The following is a 13,210-nucleotide window of genomic DNA, read 5'->3' as shown; positions in this document are numbered from 1 at the left end:
GAATCTTCTCCCATCGCTTTTCTGGTTGGACGCCACCACAGGCATAAACCTCCAGATGTGCTGCTGGGGTGAGTCATATTCAGTAAAACCCCACACTTCAGGAGAATTATACCATGCATAGCTCTGTCCTACTGATGATGGCAGAGTAATATAATAATTTCCAGAGCAACAGAGCAAGACATATTTCATGATCATTGTGAAGTATATTAGCATGAAGGAAAACGAACAAGAAAAAAAAATTCTTGCAATAAAATTTGGACCAAATATTTTCCAGATGCACATCAGGAATGAATTTTTCTCACTGTTCTTAATTTCAGTATAGGTGAGAGATTTCCTTTTGAAATGTTTCCTTGCTGCCCTCCCAATTCTTCCTTGACTCTGCCTTTGTAATTCACTTCTATCATAAAACTGTAATCTGTAGATGGAATCAAAGGGATTCCCACAACACCAATAAAAGACGTTGAGCAAAAGGAATAAAAGAAAGAGAGTGTGTGGTGAAGTACTTTAACATACATTAAATCGTATTTTGTAAGCCTCTAAAGGAATGTAAGGGAAGTAATATTAACTGTTTGGAAAGGGTTTCTAACCCAGCAGGAAAGCAAAGATTACATATTTCAAGATTCTGAAGCAAATAAGCTATGGGTATGTTTCTCACAATCTTCCAAAAATGTAAATTATGTGTTTAATCTGCACCTGTACCTTACCATTGTGTACGTACAAACATGCATGTGCAAACCCATACAAAATATTCTCCCTCCACCATAATACATACAGACCACAGTGATTCTAATACTAAAATGCTGAATTTATTGACTAGGATTATTGACTCATCCTGAAAATACTTTAGAGTTTCATTCCAGTTTAAAGGAATAAGTGTTCCCTTTGCTACACACATCCCTTGGACTACGTGCTTATAGACTAAGCACAAGCCTGCATTTGTGAACCTTTCAGTAAAACTGAGCCTACAACATGAACTCTGCAGCAGGCTTACCCGGGCCTGCAAGGAAGCCTGAACTACTAATCAAACAAATTGTAGACAAGCACTTAACTTATAATATTTTCATCATTATGTTTTGTGGCTCCAAGACTTCAGTCGTTGCACATGGCTGTAGGGACTGAACACGCAGTCCCTGGTACGTGGGGTGAGTGGCTGAGTGTGTCTCTTCCTCCCTCTGAGAGGCCAGTGCAAAGCCCCAGACAGCAACAGCCTCACCCCCAGGGCCAGCCTCTGTCCTGCTGCCCTCAGGACAGCTGTGGGGCAGCTTCTGTCCCAGTTCTGGGAGAGTTTTGAGCCTGTATCTGCTCAAAAGCCCCCTTCCAGTCAGGGAGTTCAGTGAAGGCTGACCAATCAGGTGGGACCCCAAACAGCAGCAGCCTTTGAAAGCTAGAGAAGGTGAGGACTTAGAGCCAAGGACAGTGCCACAGCAGGTGTGAGTGACACAGGAGCCATTAAAAACTGGAAACCAACCAAGCAAAAATACTTCTAGAAAGTGCTCTGGACAGTGTGGTGCTGCCCACAAGTCCTGCTGTCCTGCTGGGGTGATCTCCAGTGAGTACCCAGAACAAATAAAGACTTTCACTGATCTTCAGACCTCATCTGGTGCACCCTCCACATGGCGTAGAACTCTTAAACTATTGTGGCAACCTGAAAGATGCCATGAGCAGCAGGGTTAAAGGAATCTGCCAGGTGAGTCCTGCAGCCAGTCTTTAGGATCAGAAAGGCACAAGTGGAAGCTGGAGGGCCCCACCTGAGTGGCAGGAGTCAGAGAACAAATAAAGAGGTGAGATGGAAGGAGGGACCCCACAGGGCACAATGGGCAGAAAGAAGAGGGCTGCTTCTGTTCAGTCATTTGCAAGTGGCAAGAATTGTGAAAGATCAAATGTCTCAGCTCAGCACAGCATTTCAGACCAGGCTGAAAGCAAGCTCTCTTCCCTGACTGTCAGCATGGTGTGAACAGTGGGGCTGGGGTGAACACTTGTCTTTTCCCGCTGTAAGCATGCTGTAATGCTCTCAGCATCAGGAAAGCCACACACACACACTTGACAAGCATCTTTCCCCACACTGTGGTTTCCTCCAGCACTGACACATTTATTTCTCTCCATTCATTATATGTTCCGAAATGATACTCAAAAGGAAAGCTCTATTTAAAGCACCTGCTTCAGTGAACAGGGAATTAAAAGCCCTATACTGGTGCAGCTCAGTTATCTCACACACTCCTGCACGTTAATGATTTCACAGCAGCACAACATCAGCAGTGCAAGGCTGCTCCATCCACAGCCTACAGCACCGTAATACCAGTTCTGCCTGCCACACACAGCATGATCTTCATCTGTCCAATTCTGATGCTATTTTAACGCTCTACAGCAAGATATGTAAGAATTGTACAAAGGGCTTTGTACATCCACGGCTTTCTTGGAAAATACCTAAAGACTTTAACTTCACCCTCCAGTTCACTCCTGGAATACATATTTTCTTTTTGCATGACTTACTGGGGAAGCCTGTGGCTGGTAAAACCCTCTAACAGGAAAAGTGTTTCTGATAAGCCCATATATCCACCCATTGCTAGGCAATATCTCACTTTAAAGCACATCTAACCACAAAACTGCACGTTCCAAAGCACTTTGCTTTGCTGCTCCATGATGTAAAGTTAGTTCATCCAGCCCAGACATGACTGTCCCAGATGTTTTACAAGACATTTATCTCCACGGTCTCTTGCTAACTGTTGGTGACAATATCACAGCATGCACTTAGGTGTTTTGCATGCACACATCCCCTGAAATTGCCGTTTCCCCTAAATGCATCTATTATTTATGAAGTACTTGACGGGGCTCCCAATGGCAGAAGTCGTGAAAAGGTCTCCCTCTGCCAGGCACAGCGGGGTGAGAGGAAAACATCTTTGTTTAGCCCCTGAACTTACACAGTGTCACTGCAAGAAATCTCAGAGAGCAAGCAACAGATTTGCTGCCCTGCAGACGTGGATAATGTTGGGTAAACCAGACCGCCAGCAGAAAGCTGATTTCTCACCGTGCCACAAAGCCCTCGTAAGGTGGTCCCCTAGGGCAAACCGCGCTTTACGCCGCCGGGAGGCAAAGCTCTACCTCTGAGGGCAGAGTTTTCACGCCGGGCTGCAGTTTCCGTCCGTCGGAGGATGCCTGGCCCCGGGCTGCCGTCGCAGCACCGCAGCGGTTTCCCCACGGGCGGGTCGAGCCGTGACTCTTCCCCTCCCGCAGGTCCTTCCCTCCGCGGCATTCCCACCGCCCCAGCCGCCACCGAACGCCGGCAGGAGCCCTGCGGGGCGCTCCGCCGCCACTCACCCCTCTCGCCCGTCTGGAGGGCGCGCACCACGTCGTCGATGTCGAGGTGCCGGCTGGTCTCGTCGAAGCTGTGCACGGCCATGTGGAAAGCCTCCTCCTGGAAGACCACATGGACGCCCTCCATGGCGAAGTAGCAGCTGCGCTCGGGGTTGCTGTCGCTGTAGAGCAGCGTGGCCCGGTTCCACTGGTGGTGGCGGAAAAGGGCCAGCAGCATCTCTCCCATCTTGGCGTAGGCGGGCGCGACGCGGGTGAGGTGCGAGTACTCGCCGCCCTTGGCGCCGAAGCCGGCGGCCAGCGCGCCCGCCGACAGCATCGGCACGTCCCAGTGCGCGGCCAGCCGCGCCACCGGCGCCGCCGCGTACTCGCACACCGGCCCCAGCAGCAGGTCGGGGCGGCGGCGCTGCAGGGCCACCATGTCCACCAGGCTGAACAGGGCGCGGTTGCCGCACGCCGAGTCCTCGTAGGTGAGCTGGAAGGCGTAGCCGGGCGGCAGCCCCGCGCCGCTCTCCCGCAGGCTCCGCACCGCGTACTCGATGGCCGGCCGCACCCGCCCCAGCGAGAAGAGGTAGGCGTCGTCCCGCGGCAGCAGCACCAGCACCCGGATCAGCTTCTCCTCCTCCTTCTCGCCCCAGGAGCCGCCGCCCAGCGCCGCCCGCGCCGCCAGCACGCAGCAGAGGCTGCCGAGCAGCCAGGGCGGCATCGCGCCCGCCCCCACGCAGACGCCCGAGCTCCGGCAAACTTTTCGCCCCCCCTTCCCCGCCCGCCTCGAAATTGTTCGGTCGTGCTTTATTTCTCAGGTGTTTGGCGGATTCACAACCTGCCCCTCCCCACCCCGCTGGCGGGTCACGGACGGAGCATCTCGGCTCTGCTTTTCTCGTTCTCTTATAGACGGACGACTATTACTATGACCACGATCCCCCCGCGGGGCTGCCGGGCTCCCCGCTTAAGTAGCGCGGGAGCAGCAGCAGCGTCTCTCTCCGCACGGCGGGCGCGGCGCGGCCGGCTTTGTGCGCAGGGAGGAGCCGGCCCGGGCGCTGCCTCCCTGCGCCCCTCCCTGCGGCCCCCCCGCCCCGCACACCTCCGCGGCCGCGCGGGGGGTGCCCTTATCGCACGCATCCAACACTCGCGTGTGTGTTCGCCTGCCTTCCTGCCCGGCCGCTGCCCTGCCTCGCCAAGCCAGTCCCCCCGCGGGGGAGTAAAGGAGCCCATTGCGCTTCCATTTTTTTCTTAAATATTTTTTTGGGGGTTGTTACAGACCGCTTAAGCCGTCCTTGACTGCTTGAGGAAGGCTTTTGAGGCACCCCGAGGGCTCAGGTGTTCGGTGCTCGGCAGGGCTGGGGGATCTGGGGAAGGAGGAGTTGCAGCATCAGCACCAGGGGATGCTCGGCAGGGCACAAGCAGGGCTGCCCTGCTCCCATCTCCTCGCCCGGAAAGGTGCCCGTGCCCAGCATAAGCCTACGGGGCAGCTGACAGTGGATCTGTGGCCCCTGCCTGTGCCCCTTTGGCATCTTTCTGAGCCCCCCGCGCCTAGAAGGTCTGGATGCCGGGTTTTGCCATTTCCCACTGTGTGGAGAGACACAGTTTCATGCCCCGAGCAACAGAGGTTAACATTAGTGAAGGAGACGTCTGAGATTATTTTCCTGGGAAAAAGAGAACTTTTGGAATTACTGCGACAACACTGCCTACTCCTAGGAGCATCCCCGTTGAGTTCTACTTACTGGCTTAAAGCTGCTATGTTTCAGTTTTTGTTAGCCTTTTCTGAAATAAAGTGATGTGAAATGTGCAAGATGTTTTGTGAAAGAGGCTTTGGAGCACCTGATGCTTTTTGACTGCAACAGCCTAAAGGATGGTGTGCTCTGTGGAGCTCTGTGTGCCCTGCACCAGCATGCATCCTGAAAGCCAGAGCAGAGCCATACATTTTGATGTTTTACGGTTGCTAGAGAGTGCCAGGTTTGTGTTTGAAAGGGGAGAGAACTGCTCCTGGCTTTACAGAAGGGGTTTGTTTAGTTCAGCGCAGAGGTCGTTGTCAGGGCAGTATGTGTAAACTTAACTTTTGTTGCTGCCTTCGCTGTGCAGGCTGTGAATGGGAAACCTGCACTCCTGTGGTGACCATCTGCTCACCTTTAAGATGCCACAATTAAATAAAGCGAGCTCAAAACGCTTGTGCAATTACAACGGAGAAGTGGAATGAAAACAGCAGATAACACGATGTAGAGAAATAATCATCAACATTTATCTAACAAGGCTCGGTAAAATAAAGAAGCTCAGAAATTCAAAGATGGGTAGTGTCTCTGAGAAATGTGCCTCTCGTAGTTTTATTTGATTACTGAATCAAACTTCAGAGTGTTCTTGAAGATTACATAAACATCCACCCTGGAGAAGCTGGTTTTGTGTGTTCCTGTGCTGTAAGTTATGTCAGGCATTTTTTGTTGTAAATGACTCCATATAACATAGAGGAGATTAAGCAGAATGTTACAATATACAACACACCAGCCATCTTTACCACAAAGCTTGCAAAAACATTTTCTTAAGACACATTTTGAAATGCTGACCTTTGTAGTCATTGCTTTATGGTGACCCAACAGATGTGTTTACAGCACCGAAATCTGGTTGGAACTCTCTTGATTTCCTTCTTCCCCCAGCAGAATATCTTTTACATTTTACATGAAAAAGACATTTTACATGTGAGCTCCATACTCTCCTAGCTGTCATATTTGAGCATAAGCTGTGTAAACACAACAGAAGAGATAGTAACCCCATAAATCACAGGGCTGCTGCCCCTTTACACGGGCTGCTCCTTGTGAGGTAGAGTATTGCTGGGAATGAATCAGTGTGGGAGAAGCAGGGCCAGCATGAGGCAAATCAAGAAACAAAAGGCATCTAGCCAGTACTGTGTAGCAGCAGTAGCGTCAGAGTCCAATTTCAGTATTTTCATAAAAACATTTGGCCCACACTATGTGGCTCTTGCTTACCTGAGTAATTACATTCAGTGTTATGGGAGTCAGTGTCTCTGTGGGCCTAGAATGCTATAAACATTTTTGTTCCTCTTTGCTCTAAGTGTTTTTGTAAAAAAGAATCCCAGCCTGTGATGGACTTTTACTTTTCTGAGCCAAGAAGTTATGCATGAGAATTTACTTGTTAATCCCAATTCAAAATGTCACTTACTACACCATCATCAGTTCACTTACAGTATTTTCCATGGCTATAAATTCAACATTTCTCCACAGACATTATTTTTTTCTGCTACATAAATGCTTTTTAATAGGAACAAATCCTGCAGTTGCAGATTTGTAGCAGGCAGAGTGCCCACAGACTGCAGTGAGAAGAGAGATTTCAGAATAGCCCATTAAGGACTAAAGTAATTTCGGACACAGGCTATTTTCTCCCCAGAAATAACTCAAACACAAGTCAAGAATCACTTGACTCGCTCCAGCTAGCATTAGCAGCAGTCTGAGCTGCCTGATGCCAATTCAGAATTTTTTTCACAGATGGGTTCGCTGAAAACACAGTCCCACCTACAGGCTGAAAAGATGAAATGCTTTAGCATTGCCTATACTGCAAATATACCCAGGCACTGAGACTTGCAAACTCCTTCCCTGTTTTGCAAGGTCTATTATCTTCTTATTTTAAGAAGTCTATACTCTCTTGGAATGAACCTAAAGGATTTCTAAATGCATCATGATGTATCTTGTGTCTCTTTTTGTGTTTTATGACCTTACCTTCATATATGTCTGTTATGTAAAAAAACAACATGGTAATGTGAATTTATTTTTTCCTTGTGACACCAACTTCTGTGGAGCTATAAGAACCACAAGGTCACAAAAATGCACATAAAACATAGATGTACATACATACAGATATATATATATATGTGTGTATATATATATATATATATATATATATATATATACACACATGCACAGTAATAACACTTTGTTACTGTTGCCATCTGAACATATTCCACTTCACAGCAGAAAGAAAAGGCAGGCAGGTAGATGTCATTTTTATTTTAAGAATGAGATGCTAGGATGCAAAAGACTGGCTCCCACTCTGTTCTTTTCCAGAAATAATAAAGGTTAAACTCCTTGTCGTGAATGTTTAAGGAGGAACAATACTTCTTTTCTGCTGCCTGCCACTCCAGACAACATGCAACATCGGCAAAATGCAACGTGCAACATGGGCAAAATGCAACATGCAACATGGGCAAAGTGCAGCTTTATACACAGCAAAGACTAGTTGCCTTATTCATTAGTGTTTTACAGAACACTTGTGTTTCCACTGAAGCCTATGAAAGAACATAATGGTGAGAAGTTGACATCACAACCCTCCAGATAACTTTAATTTCTAAGAAAGATGTTCTTGCAATTATTTTTACTTTTAAAAAGTATACCTACGTTACCTATTTTGCAAGTACTTGTAGTCAGGATAGTAATATTAAAAATGCAACTATTGCATTCTTTTTAACAGTGTAACCTTATGCACTACCTTAAGTTATACTGCCTCTCTGCTAAAGGCACTTTCCTCTTCTGACTGGACTATGTTAGAACATATTCACTTTGTTCAGGCAACCAGTTTCTGTATTTAGAGGCAATATCTGGATATAGATAATTCTGGGTACAGAACAGACTGTTTTTGCCAACTAAACTAAATTAGAAGGATCTAACTAAACTAAATTGGCTTGGATCCAGGTTGTTCCTGTGATTTTCACTTTTGTTTTCATTTCCACATGTCTTAGATAGGTCAGTGCTGGATGGTCACTGGAGTGCACATGATGGTGGCCACATGCTCCTCATGTGCATCTGCCTCCATCAAACAGCTGTATCATAGTGTGAGATAAAGATACAGCTGTATCATAGCGTGAGATAAAGAGCGAGTGGTGAAATACAAATGCCAGCTGTACCTTACCAATATAATGGCATTTATGTCCAGAGGGTTTTAAAGGTTTTGGAGATCAAAGATCTTTTCTGCTTGAGATCTAGTAGCACTACAATATGTACCCATATTGCTTGTAAAAGAATAGTTAGAAATACTATCACGGTGTCTCTCAAAAAGAGAGTTGGGATCGGACATCCCAGACCACTGACAACCAAGAAGCCGCATTGCTGTTATGTGTAATCTCAAGACAGAAACTAATCCGAAGTCTACTTCCACATGCATTCTCACATAAGAGGAACAGAAGCATCACAACAAGAAGTATCACACAAGAAACCAGACATCTATGCTTTGTCAGGATATTCAGCTCTGCAGAATGTGTCAGTTTACACAGTAATATCACCCCTGATTGATCTTTAGAAGTACTCTGAGGCAAAATGTGGATTATTTTTTTAACTAAATCAACTCATTGATATGGTTTGTGGTTGTGTTGGCACAGCAGGGCAAGAGATCTGAAACAAGAGCAGCAAAATGCCAGAGATGAGAGACAGAAACTTCTTAGTGGAAATTAGTGCTGAGATCTCTGTATGTCTTTTCTCTTGCATATTAGTTAATGATTAAATTACAGGGAATGCATAGAAAAAAACATTTTTAATACTATTGACAGGTCTTATTCCACTGAGCTGATACAAAAATATTTAAAATATTTACTTAAATAACTTATATTAATAAACTATAATAAATTATATTAAATAAACTTGTGCCTTATGAGTTCTGTAATTTCCAGTTTATTAAAGCACTAATGTGGTTTAAAAAATTAATGTATGGACTTGGTGTAATACACAGTTGTCATATGTCATCACATCACAGAAATGGGAACAAATAAGATTACTGAGTGAGGAAAAAAGCTCCAGAAACAGATGAGTTGATGAAGGAGGACAAAGTGCAGAGCAGAGTGGGATGCCAACAGTCAATAAAGAGACACAACAAAGCAAATAAAAAAAGGAGACCTTACAATTAATGGCAAACTGGCCATTTCACACATCAGTTAATGTAATTTAATCATAGCAAGATGGATAAGGGCTCAAAGCAAACAGTACTTCACAGGTTCTAGTTCCTGCTAAAAGGCAGGAACTGAGCAGTGATCACTTCTGACAGAAGCAGAGCAGGAGGAAATGGAGGTGTCCTCATGTTCTGTGCAGAGAGAGAAAGGCCTTTTGGAAGTGTGGCTTCTATTTTCACATTGATAACAGAGACCTCTGGAAAGTGATTACAGAAATATAAAGAAATATTCTTTATGTGCAGTTTGTCATGTATTTCTTAAGAACCTGCTTGTTCTTTCTTTATATTTTGCTCTTTATAATAAACTTTATAATAAACTATATAGTTTTATGTTTTGCTCTTTTTGACAGCATAAGTGTTTTTATCACACACACACAGACAGAAAACCTGCTTGAAAATATTTAATTCATTCTCCTGGATGTACACTTGTAGACTAAGGTCAAAAGGACATAAGCATCCCTTGTGTTTGTGAAAAAAAATATTTCCTCATGTCTTTTGCTGCCAAAGCAGACAGAAAGAGCAAACGTATGCAGTGGTGGAAATGTTATCAGGAGTTAGACATCTTTCTGAAGAAGTAAGCAATTCTTCACTTCCTTTTTCCTCTTAAATTTTCCCAACAGTTTTCACATTAAAAAAAGGACAGAAAATATTGGGGTTTAATTCTTTTTGCCTTCAACCTTAATTCTTGTACTGTTCTTCTTTTAACACCAGACAGATCTTTTTAGGCAGATGTGTTTGGTCAATTTAATTTTCTCAAAGGCAGCTGGGAGCTGGTCCAACATAGGACAGAGAAGAGCAAGACCCCAAAGTAATTTGTAGCTGAAGCAGGACTATTGGGTTATTGTGTACAACTGCCACAATCAATAGGACTGACATGAGTAAAAAAAAGGCAAAAAAAAAGACTTAATGTCATGCCCTTTCTGGCAATAGTTGATGTGAAAAATGGGGCTTTTTGGCTGGTTTCTGCTGCCAGACTTTACTGCCCTTCCAGATATGTCAGGACAAGTGTGTGTGTAATTGCTATTTACCCTCATTCTGTCAGCCTGATTTGAGTGTAAAAGGTGTTTCTGCTAAACTAGGTCACTAAAACTCAGCTAGGGAGCAGATCCATATGAAGAAATGCCAAAAGGCTGGAGGGGGTGATAATCTCTGGTGGAGGAAACAGCTCCAGGTGAGCTGCAATAGCAAGGTTCTTATCCCAAGGCAGTTGCACCTGAGATGGCATATTAGGCTCAGGTGATACAAAAGACAAATAAAGGTAGAAATCACATATCTTCTACTGTATTTCTTTCTCTTGTGGTTAACCCTTGGTGTCACTATTAAACCATGTCATTGTTTAAAGGAGTGATTGAACCTATGATGTTTGTGAAAGGAGAGCTTTATGTAGCAACATGGGCTGTGTTCAATGAATGATGCAGTGCTTTCCTTGTAAGGGAGAATCACAAGAAGACAAAGCCAGAATCATGCCAAACCAATGGAGAGACATCAGGGAAAGATGAGAGCAATGACAAGTGCAGCTAGGTGAATTTATTGAAACAAAATAATTAATGTAGGCTGCATTAATTACTGAACACTTCCATGATTAAATGAAGCTGTGCTAAACTAGAGGGTATTTCAAGCTGGTTCTACCCTGATTTTACCCTGTGTTTGGTTCTTGCCCAGAAAGTCATTAGCTGTTAATGAGGGACGAAAGAGTACATGTTAAAAATCTATGACCAATGAACTGGAGAGGTAGTTTGAAATCAAAGAGACAATTTGGTACTGCCCAGTGCTTTTCTGTTCAGGGAATTGTACAGAAGAACAGGACACAGTACGGAATGGAGCTGCTCATCCTAAAAAGCCACTAACTGAAGGAAAGTGAGCAATACTGAGCTGTCATATAAAATAAAGTGCTCTGTGTGAGGTCTGAGCTGTAGTTCTCCCTGCCCTACAGGAATACTGTGCTTGTTATAAGCACCATTGTTTTGAGAAAATTTAAGCACCATTGTTTTGAGAAAATCACAGACTGAGAAGGAAAGAACCATCTGGAAGCACATTTCCCGAAACAGATTAAAATAATAAATTTGCTTAGTCAAGGAAAGAAAAGACTGAACAGATATGTCGTGGTCCTTCCATATGGAGCAGATGTTTCAAACATAGTGAGGAGCTGGTTTTCCTGTTCCATGCAATTGCCAAGACATCCCATCCTATTCTTCTAGGTGAATTGTGAATAATTTAAACTTTGTATGTCCCCTTGGAATATCTTTTTCCTCTGATCAGCAAGTAAGGATGGAGTCCCTTCTGCCCTCTATCCCTGCAGTTAAAAAACTTTGAAATCATTTTCCAGCTTAGTATTATTTTTAGTAATGTTCCAAATACTTCCAAGTGAAAAGGACACAAAGAAAAAAGCTTTTATATAACTTGTCACAAGAGGTCTGACAAAATTCACAGTTATGATGTACCTCTTTTCATCAGCTTTCATGTGTTCCTTTATTTGAAGCAATGTTACTGGATTGCGTCCATGAAACATCACTAAAAAGGGATGTTAATGAGAACATCACCAGAACATTTGAGTCATAGCTAAAAGGAGAAACCAAGAACAGACTTTTCAAATAAAATAAGTTTTTCTGGAAATGTGTGAATTTAGGTCATTACTGCAATGAAAAATATGGTCAAAGAGAAAAAAAATCCTAGAATGCAATATCTGACTTCCCTGTGTTGTCTGCAATTTCCTCCCAAAATTGTGAGATGGAGCCTCAGCAGAAGATAATCCAAGCATTTTTCACACCTCGGTATCTGGAGATAATTCCTAGTGCTATGGAATATGACAGATATTGCCTGTAGTAAGAAACTGAGTCTGGAAAATCAAAGGTTATGGACTGTACCCAGGAAATTACTGGAAATAGCATTTCCTGCTTCTAATGGCATTATGTACAAAATTGCTCCATGTGCCATGTCATGCCATGGCATGGAGGACTTTGCCCACAAAGAACATGGAGAAACTCCTCAATCTCTGTAATGTGAAAATCAGTGTTTCTTCTGGTAAGAGTGTCAGAAAGGGGTTTTTGGTGTGGGATTTTTGGGTTGTTTGTTGGGGTTTTTTTGGTGCTAATTATTTCTTAAATTTTAGAAATTAAAAAGTTTATCTTCTAATTGTATAGGTACCACATAAGTGCATCCATGATCTGCCATTACAGAAAAAGAAAATTTTATTCTGAGGGGAAATTCATCAGTTATATCTGTAAGAAAAAAAGGGAATTCCATTATTACAAACATATCTGTCAAACCCCAAATTCTCAGACTTTGAATTCTGAAATGCACACTAAAATGAATAATACTATATCTATATAATATATAATATATAATATATAATATATAATATATAATATATAATATATAATATATAATATATAATATATAATATATAATATATAATATATAATGTACTATATATTATATATTATGTATTTTATATTGTATATTATATATATTTTATAATAATTTGGGGGGGTTAAGAACAAAAGTTTAATAATAAAGTAGTTTGTATTCTGAAAAATTACATGTATAACCAGAAAAGTTTTATGTAGTGCAATGACTTGGTGAAATGCTCAGTTAAAGTAAAATCTAGTTTTAATTTAGTTACAAAAACCAAGGAGGCATCCAAGATCCAGAAGTTTGGCGAAAAATACACCAATGTGATTTTTAACATGGTATTTAAGGACAGTCAAGGACACATGATTTTAATTTTTTTTTCTTAGTTTATCATCCCTCCTCCTCACTACACAAAATAGCTAACATTTTATTTTCCTTGTAAAATGACTGATGCCTCACTGTTTGATAACCTACAAACAGGAAAGGGAAGGCAGGGGCTCGGGATCCTCATCTCACAGCCCACACATAAGACAAGAGTGGAGACCAGAGTGGGAGTCATATCTGCAGACAGCACATCTTTTTCTGAGAGCAGTATCCAAAAGAAAAGTTT

The 13,210-nt window shown here is 43.3% G+C and overlaps 1 protein-coding gene across 1 annotated transcript in view; it reads left to right on the top strand.

The window, feature by feature from the left end:
• Positions 1–3,359: 3,359 nt before the first annotated feature.
• Positions 3,360–13,210, top strand: part of TARS1 (threonyl-tRNA synthetase 1) — a 28,607-nt gene continuing 18,756 nt past the window's right edge. Inside the window, exon 1 of the mRNA XM_058043355.1 lies at positions 3,360–3,880. Coding sequence (XP_057899338.1) covers positions 3,425–3,880 — 456 coding nt within the window. The 5' untranslated portion in view covers positions 3,360–3,424. The remainder of the gene's footprint in view (positions 3,881–13,210) is intronic.

Source organism: Melospiza georgiana, chromosome Z (assembly GCF_028018845.1).
Source record: "Melospiza georgiana isolate bMelGeo1 chromosome Z, bMelGeo1.pri, whole genome shotgun sequence".
Classification (NCBI taxonomy): Eukaryota; Metazoa; Chordata; class Aves; order Passeriformes; family Passerellidae; genus Melospiza; species Melospiza georgiana.
The sequence above is the reverse complement of the archived record's forward strand: the minus strand, read 5'-3'. Positions and strand labels throughout refer to the sequence as shown.